The sequence below is a fragment of the Lissotriton helveticus genome, chromosome 1_1, assembly GCF_964261635.1.
Source record: "Lissotriton helveticus chromosome 1_1, aLisHel1.1, whole genome shotgun sequence".
Lineage (NCBI taxonomy): Eukaryota > Metazoa > Chordata > Amphibia > Caudata > Salamandridae > Lissotriton > Lissotriton helveticus.
This window is the reverse complement of record NC_136057.1, coordinates 1856559069-1856581033: the sequence shown is the minus strand read 5'-3', so window position 1 is coordinate 1856581033 and position 21965 is coordinate 1856559069. Positions and strand designations below refer to the sequence as shown.

The window sequence follows — 21965 nt, the reverse complement described above, 5'->3', positions numbered from 1 at the left end:
TCTTTGGACCATGCCAGCACATCTGATTCACGAAGAAGACTCGCGATTTTTTTTAGTGCAAAAGGTCTTTATTTTATTAATTTCCTGCATAAAATCTCGTCCACTTAAATGGAAATCAATGGACAAAATAAATCCCTACCTCTCATTTTTTTTCAACATCTCCCTCGTTTAAGTTTTAAAATGTTGGCATGGATGACTGAGCGTTGGTATGACTTTCAAGCGACTGAAAACTAACAAAAAAAACTCGTTATAGGAAAAAATCACGAGTTGAAGACATTTTTGCTAAAAGTCAAAAAATAGAAAAACTTTAATACTGTATAAATGTATTTAAGGATGTTGATTTGTTGTTCTCGCATAATCTTAATATTTGTGAACGCAAAATAATACCTTTCCAAAATGGCCGCCTTTACTACAGTATCTTTTGCCTGCCTACAGTGTGTGCTGGTGAAGCTTTCCGAGCCACTGAGATAGAAAAAGGACAAGTGCCAAATTTGCGTGTCTAACAACATGAGTGAGAAAAGAGAGCTCCGAGGGACTTCTATCACACATGGAGATGTCACCTTGCTGGCGGCATCCCAGGAGAGAACTAGGCAGGAAGCAGATGAAGCCGACAACATGAATGAGGAAGCCCAGGGAAATGCCATGCCAGGGGTACCTCATAAAGGCAGCATGGAGGAGGTAACCCCGGGAGACGGCACGCAGGAAGCATCAGAGGGAGTTAACATGCAGGAGGCAGCTCAAGAGTGCATCATGCAAGACGCGACACAGGCGAGCAGCCTGCACCAGGCAGCTCATGAAGACAAGGTGCAGGAAGTTATGCAGGAGACCAATCAAGGTGGCAGCATGCAGAAAGTAACGCAGGGGAGCAGCGTTCAGGAGGGAAAAGGGGAAAGCAACGTAGAGGAGGAAACAGAAAACACAATTCGGCAAGATAAACAGAAGAGAAAAGTTCATAAGCAAACCCAAATGCATAGCAAGAAGGTGGCAGCCCAGGAAGGCAGGGTGCCAGAGAGCCGTAGAGACTGGATACAGCGCCATCCCAAGGTAGAGGCAACTCTTCTCATTACATGGAAATGTTGTGACAGGACATTTTCTCCATTGTGGCAATAGGAATGTGCACCTGTATGCAATGTATTTGTAACATTAGGAGCATTCACAGTATTGAAATAAATTGAGACAATCAACAGCAATGTATTTGTTTTTTAGATCGCGCTTTATACTGCATTGTCATTTGTACAGTACTCTGATGTTTTCTAACTATAGATGCATACATTTTAACTGGTATTCGTGCACACTGGGACTCTAGGAACTTGTATCTTATTGGTGAGTATTGGGTTCGACGGAACGTGTCCACAACAGAAATGCACTGTGACAATAGGGTACTCCGCCCAGTGGAGATTCATTGAGCCTCTGCAATAAGAGTTGCAATTCACAGTAACCTCTCATCAAGCACTGGATATTAATTTATGGTGCTACGCTCACTCACTGTTCAATCATTAAGATTACAGGCTGGTGCGTCGCACACAGTCACGCTCACTCTTCAGGTCGGATCCCAATAGAGTGTTAACATTATAGGCAGTAGATCTGATGTGGTTTTTGAACCCCCAGTAAGGATCTGTGCACTCATAGCAAGGAAGTCATCTGAATCTAACGGTTAGAGCGGTCGACCTAGAAGCTAGGGAACCTGGTGCAAGTCTCGGGAGGAACGATCAACATCCTGTGATTCTGGGCAAATCACTTAATCTCCCTGTGCAAAGCAACACAAAAAAAAGAATGTGTCCCTCTGTAACGCTACTGATGCTCACATAAAGCGCACTGATACGTACAGGTCTAGTTCGCTCTATATAAAACTCCCCCCCCCCCCCCCCCCCAAAATATATTTGTATGCACTTCTGCCATAGGCTTAAACTGCAAACGTATGTATCTGTCACTTGAAGACCTTACAGACCATTTTAATCTGCTCCCTACCGTCCAGTTCTTTTCCCCTTCAGCTTGGAGATGTAAAGTCTTGTTTGTTTGTAAACAAGTTTGAACTATAACATCATTGAAATATGTGGGAATATTCTGTTTGTTGTGGCTAAGGTGACTTCAGATGCTTGCAGCTAAAGAGGCTGCTCAAAGACAGAAAATGTACACACTTCCTCAGTCCTTTCTCAGAAGAATAGGCCCTGCTTGCAAGAAGGAAACTTTCTTCTAGACTTGTATCCCAGTTTGCCACATTGCAGTGCTAGCTGTTCAGTAGCAAAGAATGAGACTTGGAATAACACTGTCCCTATCTATTACTGTCTGCCTCAGCTGTGGAAACCTTTCATGTTCTCTTCCAAAACCGAATGATAAACAACAACTCTTCCCGAAAACACCCAACTCTGTTTCCAGGAAGGAATGAAGAACGTGGCAGCCTGGATGAAGAACAACTGTTTGAAGCTCAACTCAGAGCAGAGCGAGGGCCTCATCTTCGGACCCTGCACTTCTGCCTGGGACACCACCATGTGACCCTCCGCCCTTGGAAATCCACCCACTCCTACGGACCATGCACGAAACCTCAGCATCATCCTCGACTCCTTCCTCTCCATGAATCACCTGATAAACGCTGTCGCTTCCACCAGCTTCAACTGCCTGCCCATCCTCCGCAAGACCCTCAAATGGTTCTTCCCCCGACTGCAGAAAGACTGTCACCCATGCGCTCATAACCAGCAGACTGGACTACAGCAATGCCTTATACGTCGGAATCAACAGAGCGCTACTACACAGACTCCAAACCATCCAGAACGCCGTGGCCAGACTCGTCCTCGGGAGCCCGCAGCACGAACACGTGACCCAAAACCTGCGAGACCTTCACTGGCTCCCCGTCAAGAAGAGGATTATCTTCAAACTCCTCACCCTCGTTTACAAATCCCTCAACAACATTGGACCCAAATACCTCAATGAGAGAGTTTCCTTCCACGTACCCAGGAGGAACCTCCACTCTGCCAACTGCTCCCTGGCAGAGGTCCCCCGCATCTGCAGAAAAAGAACAGGTGGGAGAGCCTTCTCCTACATCGCAGCCAAGACCTGGAACAAGCTTCCTGTGAACATCAGGCGCTCCCCAACCCTTCAAACCTCCAGGAAGGACCTCAAGACCTGGCTTTTCGACTGACCCAAAGCTGCGACTGATCCGGAGCTGTCCCTGCCCGTAGCGCAGGAGACCCTCACGGGTGAGTAGTGCGCTTTACAAACTCCTGATTGATTGTTTGTTTGAACTCTTATCTAAACATCAGATTACAAATAAACAGCCTCTGGAGTAGGGAAATGAGAGGAATGGCAAACAGTAGGCCTTTGGTATTCGCAGGAGAACGCATCAAGCTACCACACGCTGCTGCTTCTTGAAACTGGAAGGCTACTGAGTCATCAAGGCATTGTGCCAGGGGAAATCCAAGCAGGATGTCCGAATCTATTGCCTAATGTGGGGAAGACCTGGGGAAACAAAAGTCTGAGACAATAGAAGGTGCTTTCTGAGAGCATCCACCAGTTCTCTGTATCCAGTATTCTTAAATGCACTGCTGCCAGAGAGCTTGATCAGGCTCATAATTCTAGTGCTAGTAAGCTGGATGATGTAGGCCCTGGTGATGTCCATTTGAAAAGGAACCATCAAACCCTCAACATGCGGCTGAAACTAATGCAGTGGGCAAAGTACTGCTGCAAGCTCCTTCCAGTAGAAGAAATGTTGTGCTTCTCTATAATGTTAAAAGCCATGGGTAGTAAGAGGAGTGCTACTCAAACAAATGATGGACGGAATGCTGAATAAATCATACATTCACCCCCAGTTAAGCGATCTGGATTAAATCCATCATTCTTTTGCTCACCATGCCACCCCAGTTTAGACCCAGCCATATGCAAATCAGTCTTGACCCTGGGAACAGTCCAGACCGAACTGCCAAGCCTGGTCCTCCCTGGACCGGAAACAAGCATCCTGGGACCGGTTTCTGAGTATTACCCTTCATCAGCCAGGCGAGCTTGATTCCAGTGTCACAGTGAGCAAGGGACCCACGTCATAAGTAATGTATTTCATTCTAACATGTGCACAAAGCTCACACCACAAACCTAATTGCTTGTGAGCGCTTAATAATGAGTATTTTTTACCACCCAGCTCAATTCTGCTAATTTTATGGACCCGAACAGAATGAGTTTGCCCTCCAGGGTTTCAACCTTCTGTAGGTTGCCTGCATGTATTTTGGCAGTCACGTAAGCCGCCCAAGCTTTCTCCAGGATTCAGACTTGTGATTAGCAGGTTAAAAGCAAAGCGCAGCATGCATCAGGCACAATAACCATCTGAGCTATCTTCATGATGCAGCAAAGCAGATTACGTAGCCAACTCTGCAGACCTGCCGGATAAATGCGGCTCTGCAGCAAGCGTTGTATCCTACTAAACTGTCTCATGGGTGGATACACAATAAGCAAATATGGCATGTTAAATTCGGGGGTAATGTTCCAGCTGCACTAATCTTTGAGCAAACTGAAGGCCCTGGGTTCAACCTTTGTGCAAAAGGTAGCTTCCTTTCATTCTTCTGCAGTTTAGCACAAAAGTTATGAAGTGCCTTCTTGTTACAGTTCAGTGAAGCTGTTAGCCTGTTGACTTGGGGTTCACAAAAGTGATTTCTTATCCCCGTATATTATTCTTGGTGGAGTTATTGGTATTCTGCAAATTTCTCTTGGGAAATTGTTTGCTTTGAGAATTGTACTAAAGTATGCCATGTCACTGGATTCAAGCTATCCTGGCTGATGAGGGGTGAAACCCCGAAACCGGTCCAGCGAGGACCTGGCCTGGCAGTTCGGCCTGGACTGTTCCCATTGGGCATAGGGTCAAGACTGACTTGCATATGGCTGGGCTCAAACTGGAATGGCATGGGAAGCAAAAAAAGATGGATTTAGGCCCAGATCTCTGTACTTGGGTGAATGTATGACATTGCCCTGCATTCTGTCCATCAAATGTTCTTTTTGGATTTGTCACCCCGAGAGGGACAGGCATGCCCAGACATGGGTCCAGTGTTCTCAATGCCACTTGAGGGCTGAAAGCCCGAAACCGGTCCTAGGATGCTTGTTTCCAGTTCAGGGAGGACCTGGCCTGGCAGTTCGGGCTGGACTGTGCCCATTGGGCACAGGGTCAAGACTGATTTGCATATGGCTCGGTCCAAACTGGAATGGCATGATGAGCAAAAAAACAATGGATTTAGGGCCAGATCTCTGTACTGGGGTGAATGAATGACATTGTTCTGCATTCTGTCCATCAATTGTTCTTTTTGCATGGGTAGTAAGAGAGTTGCAGGTCTCATGGATGAAGGATAGAGGATGTGGCCTAACGGCTAGAGCGGTTGCCCTTGAAGTTGTGAAACCGGTTCGAGTCTCAGAGGGACACTCAACATGCTGCGATTCTGGGCAAAATTGTCAGTATTGGCACTCCGCAGGATCAGTGCGTCGTGATAAAGCTCCACCTCCGGACCTCCCGAACACCCCGATATGTAACCACAGGGTGTTCAAGTGATACGGTGAGGGAAAAAAACCCAAAAGGGGAAAAACCCGGGAAAGGAAAGGAAGGGGACTGCTGGGAAAGGGAAGCTGTAAAACAAAGTGCACACAGGTTAATACAATTCCTTAAACCTACTCTCATTGAATTCTCGCCAAAAAGAAAGATAGGTCACCTGCCCTGTTTATGCTTTTGAGCTTCCAGCCAGCCATGTACTCCTCCTTCACTCCTTCCTTAAACAACATAAAACCACCATTAGTGTATATGGTTTATCCTAACATGACTTGTAGTATCAAACACTAGGGAAATGTACATACCCCTGGGGGATTAACCACCCCATCAAAACAACTCCCAAAGTAGTTCCCAAGCCAGCGATATAGATTCCCTCATCCACACCGTTTTAAAGCCAAGTGCAAAGAAATGTCATAAGCCACACCAAACACGGCAGGGCGTAGTTCCAGCACTACCGCCGCCCGCTTTGGTATTTGTAATCCAAAGTAGTACTTCCAAAAGTCATGAATGCATGACGGCAATGTGGAGGAGCCCCCCCCTGCATTCCGCCACTGGACGGATCTCTGATCCACCGTACAAAAGCAAACTCGCGGTCTACTCCTCTCTCACGGAGTCTTTATAGCAAATGCCCATACAAAAACGAAACCAGAAACAATATCCAAGTCCCAGAGCTAACCGCTCTTTAACAAACACTGTAACGCCAGCCCAGGAAACGCGGGTACGTTACCGGATCGATGGTCTTGCCAGCCGGCAGCAGTTCCAGTAAGACACAGCCTCCAGGAGTCCAATAGGGAACGCGGCCAGCGCTCCCGCAGGTAACCGGGTAAAATCAAGTACGCTCTCTCCCCCGCCCGGATTCACTATATCCCATTGCAGCAAAGGCTCATGGGAGATGTAGTCCGAGGCTCAGGCGTCATGGGAATTGTAGTTCGGTAGGCGCGTGTCTAGATCCTGACAAAAATCACTTAATCTTCCCTGTACCCAACAAAATGTATGTGTCTGTCTGTAATGCAACTGATGCTCATGTAAAGTGCTCTGATACCTTCAGGTCAAGTTAGTGCTGTAGAAAACTCCCAAACACCCCAAAAAATTGCATTTCGAGACAGTCTACAGAGGCAGAACTGGAACCCTCAGGTTATCATTTCACTACTATTCACTATTTCACTTCATTTCTAAATTCTGGCAAGACAGAAATTGAATGCCCCAGCATGAATGCTGTGTTACACTAGGATTCCAAAATGTAGGTAAACACATAGTTCTGGTACCACAAACAAGCCACCCTGGGTCAAAATTGCAACAACGGATTACAGGGGAGTCCTTTTTTAAAGGATGAATTCCCTCACCCACCCAAAGGTGGCATGCTTCATCAACGGGAACCTCCTTGCACTGCGAACCTAGACATCCAGGGGTCAGGATTTTAGCCTGAATGCCCTCTGCAGAGGTGAAGTGGCTTTCTTCAGGACCAGGTGAAGAGTAAAAGTATCACGTTCAACAGGACACAAAATACTGCGCGTTCCTATCTGAGCTATATTCCCCATCCTGGTTGCACACCCGGTCAGGAGTATTTCCCCCTCGGGTTTGGAAGTCACCTCGAGTGCCTGTGCAGAGGATGAGTTGCCGTTAGCTTCCCTCAACAACATGGGGACGACGTTGACCAGCAGATCCCTAAAATTGGTTCATTAACCTGCCAGGTGGCTGTATCCTTTAATTCCACCTACCAGATTTGGTATTGTGGTAACATTCACTCTTTCACATACTTTCACGCTTCACCTGGTCCTGAAGAAAACCACGTCACCGCTGCGGAGGGCATTCAGGCTGAAACATGTCGACCATTTGACCACTTAAAGACCATGACAGGTTGAATCTTCCTGCCGTGGCCCACATTTCTTTTCAATCCTGACCTCTGGATAGCCCATTAAAATGTATCTTTCACATACCAGGTAGTCAGTTTTAACTTCACCCGCACCTTCCTCACTCCCTCCCTCCACGACCGGCTCATCTGCAGGTTTTAGTATACCTCTCAACTATTTCATCAAAACATCACTGAGCTCCTCCCACACAGTGAGGGATTTGCAGCCCTCACTGCGATTAGGTTCACAGTGCGAGGAGGTTCTCGATGATGAAGCATACCACCTACGGGTGGGTGAGGGAATTTGTCCATTAAAAAGGGACTCCCCTGCACTTTGTTGTTGCAATTTTGAACCAGGGTGGCCTGTTTATGGTGCCAAATTTAATGCGAGGGGAGTCAACCTCTGCTGGTCTTTAAATCTCCTCAGGCCTTCTTTGTGTGTATCAAGCCCATAGTTATAACAGAAGAGCCACAGAAAAGACCCCTGATCTGTTATAGAGCTGGGGTCTTAGTACTTTCCACGGTTTGTGTACGGTGAAAGGTCTAGCAGATTGGGTTCTGAGGATTCATTGCTCTCCACAGATCTGTTCCAAACCTGACACCGAAGCATGGAAAATCCTATACTGTGAAGAAATTACATTTTCCGCAAGTTTGATTAGAACCTGTTCTCTTGTAGATAGTTTAAGACTATATAGGTATATCAAAGTTTACTTTGTCAATAGGTCAGCAATCAAGCAGTCATCAAAGTACAGGTGTTCAACTTGTGCCTCGTGAATTATTCTCTCTAGTTGAGATAGGAGAGCCAGGACTGCAAAGCATAGAAACCTCTAGTCTTGGGGAACAAGAATGTGCAGATACTCATCCTCAGAGACTAAGGAAGGTAGAAATCCCCAGTGGGATCCCAGTACTCTGATGGTGTCAATGTTTCCACCTTGAAATGAAAGCAAGACTTTGGCAATTGAAGGCCTCAAAGTCTGTAAGCAGTCAAAAACTTTCTGAGTGTTTTTCCAGGAGCAACACAATTGGAAACATGCCATGATCTTTCCCCCTGTCTGTTACAGGCACCACCACTCTCTCAGCCAGGAGCTTCAGCATTTGGGAATGCAGGGCTTTCTACTACAGTCTGCTTTGTGGAAATGGAATCAATGTAACTACTGGGTCTGACTTTGTAAAGGAGATGTATGCTTGTGTTAAGAACACCACAGTCTAATACTGAATCTAACTAGGTGTCCTAGAAATGAGGGATCTGTCTGCCTTCCAAAATGGAAACAAACCTGATTCTCGGTATTCTCTAGGCCTGGCACTTTGAAGTATATCATGTTTAATTTTAGCCAGTGGTTGCAGGTGTGCCTGCCAAGACTTATTTTTTGGGACTGGCACTTCTTTTTCCCAGCAGACTATAAGCAAGACTGAAAACACATAAGGGGGAAAGAAGGAGGAAGAGAAAGACGGAAATGTGATAAAGTGAAAATGCGGGAACCTAGAAGAGTTAGCTAAAGGTGCAGGGAGTGTCTACTTGTTGGTGAAAGAGAAATGAGATGGAATCAAGGCTATGCAGCCTTGGTATTTGGCACACCGATGTTCAATAGCACCAGCTGCAGGCTTCTCATCAAAATGTTGGGCCTGACACTTATTTTGTTTTTTCAAATTAAGCACTGAGTAGTCTTATTGGCATAATTTCACCTTCCAGTTCCTCGTCCTAATCTTGTAAAAGCCGTCACCTATTGCTTCAATTCAAGCACTTTACCCATCGACTTTTTTTTAATTTCCTCGTTGTGATGGGCCAAGGCATGTGTTCCTGTGCTCACTGTGCCACAGGAATCATGCTGTACCTCACTGACGAGACCTAACTAGGCCAAAAGCAGTCTGTGGTTGCTTGTTCTCCCGTTCACAGGAGATATGCCACAGCAGTTCATGCTGAACTTTTCCTGTTGATCCTGGACCAAGACTGATTTGAGATGGCATGGTGGGCAAAACAATGATGCACTAGGGTGTGGACTCAGTAATTACCAGAGGCTGAGAATAATTCAAGAATTCTACCCGCTCTATTTTTTGGTTTCCTCTGTTGCTTCAGATGTACAACTCTGCTACCTCAAGATTGTCAATCGAGGCATCTGAAGGATCTTTTGCTTGCATTGCTTGGCAGCCAGAAGCCCAGCTAAACTTCTTCTTTCCTGGATGACCAGTGAGAGGTTTTGGAAGTCTTTGACTTTGGATTGAAGCATGTAAGTAGCTTAGATTCAATCCATCATGTCAAGGTTCATACCCGCAAAAGTCTTCATCATTAATCAATTAATCAGTGCTTGCAGTCTACTGGCTCTCAAATGGTTGCATAATTAAGGACTGCCAGGTCCCTCCATTTCCTTTTCATTTGTTTTAATTACTTAATGATTGGAACGTTGGAAAACAGGATCCTTCGGAAACTGCCAATTTGCCTCCCAAGGTGCTACTAATTCAGATAGACTAGACACTAAGTACTTGTAAGCACCTTTATGTGGAGAGAAAGGACCTAATTGAAATGAATTGTCTCTGCCTCCAAATAGCCAAAACATAAGATAACCAAAAACAACCATGTGTTAGAAAGTAATAGAGCAAACCAGGGTGCTGAAAAATGTCGGTCTTGTACATAACCATACAAGAATCCTCCTGGAGGCCCATCAACTGCCTTCCTGCTCTCTATTCCAGGCACTGTAAGAAGGCCAGCTGACGGTAAACCACACAAATGGTCTTGTATCTTCACTTAAAAAAAGTGAAGTGGAAAGCTAGGCCTGGTGTGTCAGTGACACCTGTGTGGATGAGACAAGATCTAGAACCCCAATCCAATTTGTGAACGCGGTCTCAAAAAGATCAGAGAAGTGGATGAAAAAGACATGAGGTGTCGGAGAGTGGACTCATTGGTTGTCCTCTTCCCACTCGCACCTCTCTTTTCTGACAGACAATAAGTGGCAGGATGACAAGCCCTACTCATGGTTGCATGCTTCTTAATTCCCAAACACTGATGTTGCAGCATGAAGGAAGCTGTTCCCGAGGGTCGTGTGAAAGAAATACCTGTCTCTCTTACAGAGATCATCAAAACACTTCTCGCTACCTTTTAGATTTGTCAGCCCGGCATGGTATAGCAACGTGATAAACCTCTTCCCATTGCTGAACTTGAGTATCCTTTTCAACATATCATTAGTTAACGGCTTCTTTGAGTCATATTCCCATGTTAAGTGCACTTCTCTAGCAATGGATATAAGAGTTAGGAATTGACCCCTTTATTTTGTATACACGATCTACAGTGTGCCGTTTTATAATCGACCATCAGCTGGTATTCCAGCTCTCGACCACATCTTCTTTCCAACACTTTGGCTTTGATGACCAGTCTACATGCACACCATATTAGTAGCTCAGGTGCTTATGCATTCAAAGCTTTGTTTTCATTAAACACCTGTCCCAACAACAACAAGCTATACAGACGAGTATCAGTGTGCTATTATTATTACTACACCTTTCGCTGCCGTATGGTATCGGCCAGCGTCTTATCAACCGCCAACAGTTCCATTGAGGTTTCTGCAGTGTCATCTCAGCCATCCATCTGGACATCTATTGGGCTTAACCCTCTAAGTAATGGAGTTTGAAACCTGGCAATTCCAGAGCTCCGTGCACTGCAGGCACTTGTAGAGTTCACAATGTTACAGTGTCCACAACACCATATCCAATCTGTCATCAGGACACCTAATCACCAAATAAGGTGGGTCTTTATATGACTGGCAGGTTTTAAAATTTTGAAGCATTCTTGACAAAGTAACCATTTTGGAAAAAGCAATCCTACCCATCATTATTAGTGGTAGTTTCTGCTAGAAGGAAACACTGTGACTCAGGGCAGAAATAGTTGATCTTATGTCACAAGCTATAACATCACCTTCAATATGATATCCTTAAACACCCATAGTAAAAGGTGCTCGGCCCACCCAGCGTCCCCCCGTTTCATGGCCATGGCAAGTGGTGGCCCACCATCAGGCTCCAACGTTGGTCATATTGTAAATAGACAGGACTTGTTCCAGTTTGCTTGTAGTACTGACAGGTCACCAGAGTTCTTTAGCATTGCAATTATAAAGTCTTTGGCTGCAATGACATCATCAAGATATAGAACACATTACCTGCATATAAGGAAATAAAATGTTTCTACCCAGCTATCACGAGTTATCAAGGTCTCTCATTTCACTCACCAACAACTTCCTGGTCAGAGCAACCAGGAGACTCTGTCGGGACTAAAAACAAGCATTTCTAGTGACTCAAAGCAAATGACTTCTCCATGTCAACGAAGATCACCTGGGAAGGGGTTAGAGAATGGAGCATTCTCAAGTAGAGGGGGAAAAGATCAAAATCCATTTCGATTTACCTCTTTCACAAAGGTAATATTTGCTATGGTGTACGTGTTTGATGAATACATTTATATAACGGGAACCGCATCTGCAATTGATTTAAAGACATTGGTACAGACATTGTGTCTGGCAACAAAATACGATTGATAAGATGCAGATTTTGGCCCCCAGAGATCTGCTAGAAAGCGTCCCTCGGAAACAATGTGCCAATAAAAATGGATTTTTGAGAGCGGCAAAGCATATGCCATCGAATTATAATGTAAATTCTATTTTATGTGATTCTCTGAAAATGGGGACTAGGTTTGCCATGCATGGAGGCACGTGTTTTCTGACAATGATCCTTTTCTATTACCGCGCAGAAATGCACTTTAATCCTTACATGAGGTTTGTAAAAGGCTATGTAAATAGCAATAATATACTAGACAAGCTGTGGCAATGCCCGCATGTCTTGCCATAAGCCTCAAGCATACATATTGTTTTTGTGAATTATTTTTGCTGATGCTTTTCAGCATCAGTAAAAAGAGGGAACAAAATCATTTCTACTGCTTGTGTGCGGCATCAGCAAAAAGGCGTGATGACATAGTTACACAAATATGTTGTGACCATACATTGGTCCATACACTCACTAATGTACACATACGGGTCGTGACCATACATTGGCCCAGCTTGATTTCATATACACATGCATGCACATTCAGCTTCAATTTTATTTATTTATTTACTTCCCATTGCAAGAGGGAGGATGCTAATCTTTGAGCAATAAATAAAAATGAAAAAATACTGTAAGCGAAAGTACAAACTTAAAATGGAGCGGCAAGACAAGAAATTTCAGTTACTGCCTGGCCTTAGAAACTTTTTTTAAAAAGCATTATTTTGATAAACTGAAATGGAGGCATGGGGGTCAGTAGGGGACCAGGTGTGGGAAACAAGGGAGCATTGAGTAGTGCATTCAGTGGGTGAGCAACAGAGGAGCTTGAGGTGGGAAGAAATGTAAAAAAATGAAATAAAAAGTGTGAGAGGTTGGGTAAGCAACGACTGACATTCGTGAGAGAGAGAGAGAAAGCTGGTGTGACAGTGTGTGTGTGGGGGGGAGCAGGTAACTAAGGGGGTAGGGGCCCAGGGGGGTGAGAGCAAAACACATGCTCTGCCACGGAGTTCTGAAAGAGAAAGGGAAAAAAACAGTTTTATGGCTATGAACAGTGGAAGAATACATGTCATCCACATAAAAGAATAGGAAAGAAGATATGCTCCAGGGTAGGGGCAAATGCATGAAGAGGAAGGAAAACCATCAAATAAGCAAGCAAATGAGACGGTCAAGAAAGCCATTTATTGGTAAGCGGTGGGCTGGCCAATGTCCACTGTAAGTATTAGTATTTTTCACAATAGGTCTTTTACAAAAAGTCTGTAGGCAAGACCTAAAAATCAAACCACCTACTGTTTCTCGAAGTGAATCCCACTACTGGTTGTTCTTTCTGGTAGGCACCCCATCACACTGGAGCAGGGGGGTCTCCAACTCTGGATCTGAAGGGCTGGTATCTCACCACATGTTCACGATGGTCACTGACTATGTATAAGTCCCAATTTGATTCTTTGTATGTAAATTTGTCATGTATCCTGCTCTAGAGTGCTAGCTTTCGCTATACATGTAATTGAGGTACCCTTCTCTTTGGGGCCTGATGGGATTAGGGAGTTACCATGGCTTTTTAATCCTCTCTTGCAAAGTTAGGAGCATCAGTGTGCTCCATTTGTTCTCCTACTCTGCTCTCGCACAATACAGTAAACCTAAACCACTCGCTGCCTCTGGCCATGTCCTTAGGCAGTTCATTACTGCCGACATTTGGACTGTCGACCCCTGACTTTGCCTACATGCATCTTTCAGCAGCAGATGTTTCCCTTTACTACCCTGTAATTTGTTTGTCGTTGTGTATTGTGATTTATCAGTTGCACGTCTAAAGTGGACCTGTTTGCCTTGTTTTTTTCATGTTTTCTTCCTTTGCGAGGCAGATAAACTCCCAAAGGCAACAAACAAGGGGCTTGGCGCTCAAAGAGATTTTCACATCTAAGTTGGATTTGTGTGTGCAAATACCTTACATTACTATTGTTAATTGACATTTTGTATTCACACACCGAAATCTAATATTACACCATTAAGGTCTAATAATATGTTTCTGCAACATAGTCACTTAGTAAACCCCCACAAACTTGGAGTTTGAGGGCATTGTCAAACTTGCAGGGGGTTTTCCCAACTTGGATGCAGACGAAGATTTGGTCAAAGACAGCAGCATATCTCTATCCTGAATGACAGTGGGCAGGGAACCCCCTCCCGCTTCATTTTTAAGAGGGAAAGTGGTGTGGGGAAAAAGATTTTAAAATGGAAATTTACTTTTGCAAAGTATTTAAGCCTGCTACATATAACCTGCATGCAAAAGGTTTTTCAATGCGAGGAACTTGCAGTTGACAAAGAGACCTAGAACTATTTTTTGGAATTGGTCACTAACACCGCTTCCAAACTATACTCCTCAACTGTGAAAACCAAAAAGCCAGCAATTTATTCCAGACACTGGCATTAGACAGAGAGAGTAAATGTATTACTTTTTAGTGAATTAGATTTGGGATATTGTGGCTGTGGCGAGGCAAATGAAATCTGTCTCCTAGGTGTAGCACGTGTTTTTTGGGGCAAACTGGGGAGCTCCCACCTACTCATCAGATAAATACTACCTGCCTAGGCTTAATCAGCTAGTGGTCTCAGAATCCCTCTTGCCATCATACGCCTGCTGGGTGAGTGTCCTGAAGTGGCCACAAGGCCAAACGTGACACACCAAGAGCATTGAATAAATAAACCATGGATTTCAGCCACCTCATCTTCCTTTTTCCTGGGAACCTGACTGGTGTCGTCAAATAATTGTCTCTGCTCTGGTATAATTACTTCTGCGCTTATTTTGAGGTTCCAAGGATAGATGCACAATTCCGATTTTAATAATTATTTTTTATCTAGCACTTTACACTACTCAGTTTAATGGCCCTCAATGTATGACCTTGAAAATATGAAAGGAGTTCCTAGGATTGTAACTTGTAATCTGCAGACCACGTTTAGGTTCCAGATCAGATGCCATAGTTCCAAAATGAACACGTGTGAATGTTCTTTATAGCGAGTGCCACAGTTGAAGGTGTTTTTAACTTCCAGGGTAAGACTGGATGTGCACATTCTTTCGCAGTTCCGAAATTGTGGCATTTTGTTACCTCCTGTATATAAAGTTATTCTCAAATTAGATCAAACTAGTTTGTCGTTGCTCAATTTTTAAGTACTGCGTTATCTTACAGGTAACAGATAGAGGGCCTATGAAAGATAAACTTTGCTGGTTTGTTTTTATACCTGTGTATATTTAGTTTCTCGTTTTCATTCATCTCTATTTTTGTTGTTTCAAATGGTTTTCTGAAACGTAATATTGGGCTTACTGTTTTATATTGTGATAGCTGTTCTTGCAGTAACTTGATTGAGACATGCTTTTAACATCTGGTTGTCTGTGCTTAGAATGGCTTGATCCATATTGCCTAGCTCTCCTTTCTGTTGGTGGAGCAGGGCTCTTTCTCTTCAGTGCGACTGTGGGCTGAAAGTCGCCAATATCTGCCCTTGAGGTTGACACTTGTTGGAAACATAGAGGTCAGTTGTTACACTGGGACTCTCAGTGATAGATTCTATAGAATCCGACAAAACGTCAGGGCTGATAATGTCTTCTGCTTCGTCTAAGGTAAGCACTCAAGAGTGTAGAAGATTTTGAATCCAGGGCAAGTAAAATATTTTGGCTTCACTTTTGACAATACTCTTTTTCTTTTAGTCAAACATATTTGTATTCATACCTCAACCTTGGGGTGGGGGCTTGGGTTTTGACGAAGTTGGACTAGAACAGTGCCCACTATGTCTTCCATCTTTTGCCATCAGCAAGCTGACAATAGTTAATTTTTACATAACAAACATCGCTGGTTTCTGATTCAGCAAAACATTTGCTTAAAGAATGTTTTTAGCCCACCATACCTTCTATTGGACGTGACCTAAATGTTTTTTCTATTTGCTTCCTTTTGTATTTATCTCTGCAAGTCTATTTGAAACTCGCCATCTCTTTGCATTTTCCCATTTCAGGTGTGAATTGATGATAGAACCCTTGTTCCAGCAAGCTCTAAAATGCCATCTTTTCTGTTAACTTGCCTGCTCAGTTTTAAGCTCTACATCTTGTCCCCAATCAGATCTCCATGATGCTTTTGGGCAAAGGTGCTGAATCTATTCTCCCTACTATAATTCGCCACAAGCCTCACTGAGTTTGTGACTTTAAAGACCATTATCATAGTGCACGCTACGTCATTAACTGTTGATCAGTGCTGGGTACCATAAGAGTCGGAACCATGGAGGTTGAAAAGGAAGTGTTGAAAGATTTCATGAAAGCCTTTGTGGAATTTTCTTCTCAACTAGGGAGGGAGGTTGAGCCCCAAAGATATCCTCGCCATATTTAGGACATCTGCTTTCTAAACATTGGTGCTTGAGCATCTCATCTAGTAATCTGGTCATGTACCTCTTTCCAAATAGTCCTCTGCTTGAGCTTGTTTAATGAAGTCAGCACCAAAATTAGCCCCTTAGCTTAGAGAGAGTGGCAGGCAATAATGCGCCTGCAATCAACCTCCTCCCACACCAAACGAGCCAGTGCCAACTTCTATCATTTTTACAAAAAATTGCAATTATGACTTTTGGCCCTCTAATACAGGTTTGAGTCTGAGTGGACAGTAGGGAAAAAATAAAGACTGCTTCTCCAGAAACGGCAAAGCAGTGTGTCTTCGGACAACCTTGAAACAACAATTAAATCATTCAACTAGTCCAAGTCTTTTCCAATTGAGGTTTCACAGTTCATCTGTATTTATTTTCATATCATCAATCTTCTCATGTTAATCATTTTTCATGGTACATCAGCCAACACGTGTTTCGTCGTGCGATATACAACACATTGACTTCCTCAGGGCTGCAACCAAATAAACAATACCCAACATATGGCTATATGTGTAGTAGTGTGTAAAAGTGAAAACACACAGAGTAAGAATCAGAAGTTCCGCATAGTGTACAGGCTTTAAAGAAAGAAGATGGAAAGCTAGTTGTACCACTTCCAGTATATAATACACCCCAGTTTAGTGTGTATTACCTTAAACCCAAGGTAGCATTCCATTTGATAAGGAATTTAAAATTCACCTAAATATTCAAATTTTCCTCAGGAGTAGTATCTTCCTCAGGATAAAACCAAATATGAATCTGAAAAATATATAATAACAAAATTAAATCTATTGCCTCTATATATCGATCCCTTCGCGGGAGATGCATCGGGAGTAAGGAGACACTGCTGCTGTGGGGGACGCAGGGGAACCATAAGCTCCAGGACGCTGCATGGCTCGCCAGACCTCTCGCCCCTCCCCCTTGACACCGGGGCTACAAACACTGCTCGCGCCTCCCGCTTCGCAGGAGACGCATCGGGAGTAAGGAGACACTGCTGCTGTGGGGGACGCCAGGGGAACCACAAGCCCCAGGACGCTGCTGGGCTCGCCAGACCTCTCGCCCCTCCCCCTTGACACCTGGAAGGACTTAAACCATCTGCCTTCCTCCAGGATGCGCGCGGGCGGCGCCGGGCTAAGCCCGGGCAAAGGGCGGGCCCTCTGAGGCCGGAGGAGGCTGGGCAGGGCCACCCCATTTGACTCTCGTCTGATATTCACTGGAAATAGGAGGTAAACCAAATTAACCCACAACAGTGACTGCCTTTATTTACACTTTGGCTCACTCCAAAGGACTACTTTTTGGTTATTATGCTACACGCTCGACCAGCATAGGTGTCTGTTGTTGTTATATCTACACTGCTACACACTCAAAGCAAGCCACACTATGACTGGTAAAGGGGTTTCAAACAATATTATTTCTCAGGGGGAGCCACGGAAGAGGACTTTGGACAACTATCTAACTAGGGTAACATCGGAAATTGAACGCGAAATAGAGAGAGCAGAACAAAGTCTTTCCATAGAAACTACATCTAGTATCCAATCTCCTCTGGTGGCAGCAGACCTAATTCAAAATTCTACATTATTGGAGGAATTAAATCAGATCTGCAAAACTATATATACTAATGTTGAAGAGGGAAACGAGCAAACCGGTGCTCCTAAATGTGTAACGAGAAACACAAGTCCCCAGCTTAGTACACCATCCCAACTAAATGTAAACCACCTTTACTATTAGCTAAAGACAACACCCAATCGATAGCTAGCCTTCAGGCCCCTTTTGTTAACAGAAAGCGCAAAGGTGCGAAACATAGAGGAAGCCTAGTAAAAAAACAAAAATTGCATTTAAGTCCCCTTTTGGGCATTAGCAACACCTCAAAAACATCTAAGGTATGTTCAATTCTGGAATCCCCTTTACCCACTATATCATCTGACCTACTGGTCCAGATTGAACTTCTGGTCAAATCCTTAATATCGCCGCTGGCAAAAAGAATCAAGGTAATAGGGGAAAAGGTCACAAGTATAGAGGAAACAACCAAGGCAAATGCGATACTTATAAAAAGAATGGCAGGATATAAGCAAGTAGAGTCCCTAGTCGCTACAGACGTCCGCAATACCTCTGCACAAAGTAATATTGCCCAAATTCACTTAGTTGCCCCAAAAACATCATTGATATCAAATACTCAGTATGTAACATCAAACCCCCCAATAGTCCAGAGCTCCGCCACCAGTGTAGGGCTGACCAAAGAATCCATGCCCACAGAGGGGATATTTTCCAACTATGGCAACATGCAAAGAAAGAGTAACCAAATAGACCTACCGCCGGAGGCCGCACCATTTGTGTGCATCCTCTCAGGCGTGCCTGAACTTTCTAACGGCAAAATCGAAGGACAACCGGAATTGGTAAACAAGGTATATTTCTGGCTAACCAAAAATAGACCCCTTCCACCTAACATCGATGGAAAAATCTTAAATGTTAGAAGGGTGGGGTGGTTAGGATCCCTTCCGAAGGATATAGCTGGTGACCTGGTTATAGTAAACTTTAGGGATACCCATGTCGTCCCATATCTGCAAAGTTGGCAGCTGCAAATGGGAGACGGCCCTATAGTGACTTGGGAACTGTGCGACTTTTATCCTAGAACAGCATACCTGCCCCCTGTAAGATCAAATGTAGAAAAGAACCACTGTATGGGTAGCAGAGGCCCTGCATTTAGTAGCTACAATGTACCCATTCACAATCGATTTGCTTTACTCTCTGGTATAGATTTGGTGTACTGACTTGTTAAACCGATTTCTGAATGGTTTGTTAATAATGATAATGACAACCACCCACCCTAAGCCCAGGCAGGTATGGTCCATACTAAAGTAAGCATCAATGCACTTTGCTCTTTTGCACATTCTGAAGTCTACTTGTTTTTAATGATTTTAATCTTGTCACTATAAGTCGTCCAGTCAAACAATACAACATGTAATGCTGCTGTGAGTCTATTGTCTACGTCAGGAGAACTGAAAAGTTTTTAGGAGTAGATTGGTTACACCAAGAGAATTGAGGAGTGCTTCTCCTTTATATTTAATGAGTTATGTACAATGTCGCAATGTAATTATTTTATTTTTAATCGGTGCTGTTTCTTTTCTAATGTATTTTGACCTTGTACTGTGCTTTTATGGTTGCTTTGTTTCAACCGAATAAAGCTTATTGACTATGACTATGGATACACATCTTTCTTCTTGATGCACCGATTCTGACAAGTTGCTAAGAACATACCCTTATAATAATTTGAAGAGCGCCCTTTAATCTGTTTGTATCCATTTCATTAAATTGAAACAACAATTGTTCCATATCTTTCCCTCAAATTGACCCGATTGTTCTAACTGGAGTGTTGGAAAAGCATTAACTGTTTTTTAGGTCTCGTGACCTATCAATGCGCATGCGCATTGAGAGAAGCGAGACTATAGGGCTTTAAACAAAGTTTAACTAAGTGTGGCGATTTGGTGCTGTGCTCGTGCGCTTTTAGGTCAATGCGCAAGCTACAGGGAGCTCCGCTTGCTGCTGAAGTACTTTAGAAGCCGCAGGTGCTCATGAGATTCTTTCATTGCTGGCCTTCCAGCTTCTGTCAATGAAGCCATATTGGTAGGAGTGATTTTTAGGTCTCGCCTGTCGATGCGCATGCGCATCGAGCTTGCGAGACTATTGGGGCTTAAACAGTCTTTAACCAACTTGCAAGGAATCGTGGCGATTCCTTGCAGTGCCCGTGAAATACAAGCTTAATGCGCATGCGCTTAAAAGCGCGTGCACATGCCCCCAGCCGCCTGCCTGCCCCTGCTGCTTTCACACCCTCTCGCCGTCTGTTCCCCCTGCTGCGTCATCAAAGGCTTTCACGGCCGGCCGGCCGTGCTTTCAGTTTCACTGCCGGCCGGCCGTGTAAAGTGCGCTTCAAAGGCCGCTCTCCCTGCTCCGCCCCCTCCCCTGCCCGCCGTGTCGCATTTCTCCTCCCCCCTCCCCTTCTCTGCCTTCCCTCCGTCTTGGATTTTCCCTCTGCTCTTTCCTTTATTCTTTTTCTCTTTCCTTTCACATTCCGTTTCTTTCCTTCCCTAGTTTGTTTCTTTTTTCCTGTTCCATTTTAAACCTCACACTGTATTTTCTGTACTCTTCCTGGGTGCACGCACCTCTTTTAGGACAAACGTTTAATCACACGCAGGGTGATGAACAAGGGGTTACATTTGCATGTTGTTTAGAGCTTCACTTCAAAGGAAACCACTCTCCCGCCCCCTGCTTCACACTTCAAAGGATTGCGCCCACGCCCACACAATGCCGAGAGCATTTCCCGGACGATTTTCACCTTTTTTTTTAACATTGTAAGTGCTGGCTCAAAACGTCCCGACTGAAGTCATCATGTATGGCGTTCTATGTTTGCATTTGCGGAAGAAAGAAGCCTGGATCCAAGTCATTTGCCTTAAATAGTGAGGTCCTTGTTGAGCCATGTCACCACTGCGCAATGACTCGTACACCTTATTTGAAACATTTTGCGTGTTTTCAGAAATGCCGGGAGCCTTTGTCACCCATTTAAATCCGGATACTGACATAAACGCACTTTAGGCAGCCATGTTGTACGTCTCTTTCTCTATACGCCAATGTCTGCGTGTCCTCCTCTCCTCCCCCTCTCATTTTTCCCTCCACTCACCCTCCTCTCTCCCTGCCTTGTTTTTATAATGCTCTGTATTTATTACGCCAATGTCTCCGTGTCCTCCTCTCCTTCCCCTCTCATTTTGTCCCCCCCCCGTCACCCTCCTCTCTGACTGCCTTGTTTATCTAGTGCTGCACGCCACACGTGCCATTTCCAAATACCTGTAAATGCCATGTGTGATTGTTACCCAGTTTAAGAGAGGCCAGGTAGCTTCACATCACCGCACGTTTCAGCGACGAATGTCCAACTCACTGAACCTTCTTTCCTGCTTAAAAAAAATAAGAGTGAACACTACAACCGGGCGTACTACTCCCACGTGTGATGGGCAATTTGAGACCTATGAAAACCTAACCATTATTTTGGCCACATTTAGATATTACTACCTTACTTGGGACTGCTTAATTCAGCGGCCTCTGCTCTTTTGCAGCTAAACCTCAGAAGCTTCCGGCAGCAGGCTGTTCTCTGCAGCAGCCCCCGAACCCTTTCAGCTATCCTCTAGTTTAAATCCACCCCAAGTACAGTGGCTTCGTAGGGAAGTGTTTCACTGCAGTTCCTTTTAACCTTCTCCATGAATTCAACCCCTGGGACACACCTCGTGCTGGTATTGTGCAATATTCTGCAATTGGCCAATTTAATATCGGGTTAACGTGTTGTTTTGCAACTAGCTGATGTGAAGTGCTTCAGGGTACTACAAACAACTCGTTTTTTTTGTAAAGTTAGATCTGCCCTGGTTTGCGGCTTCACATCTCAGTGATTCGTAGATGCTATTTAACTACAACACAGCGTTGCACATTTTTCTCGACTTCGGAAGGATGAGTCCCAATCTCATTTGTGCAAAGTGTTGTAATGGGATTATTGGAGAGTTAGAGAAACGTGCTCACAAGTTACATTTTTATGCAAATCATCTGAGTAAATAAACAATAGCATGGTGCCGTTTGCGTCCTTGACTTGATCTGGTTTTTAGTTTTATTTTGCTATTATTCTCACAAAGGCTAAGGTCTGCCTACTTTAGTATTAAGTGCTATACGTCG

At 44.3% G+C, this 21965-nt stretch overlaps 1 protein-coding gene across 1 annotated transcript in view; it reads left to right on the top strand.

The window, feature by feature from the left end:
* Positions 1 to 472: 472 nt before the first annotated feature.
* Positions 473 to 21965, top strand: part of TSEN15 (tRNA splicing endonuclease subunit 15) — a 169212-nt gene continuing 147719 nt past the window's right edge. Inside the window, exon 1 of the mRNA XM_078659219.1 lies at positions 473 to 1044. Within this exon, the coding sequence (XP_078515345.1) occupies positions 508 to 1044 (537 nt within the window). The 5' untranslated portion in view covers positions 473 to 507. The remainder of the gene's footprint in view (positions 1045 to 21965) is intronic.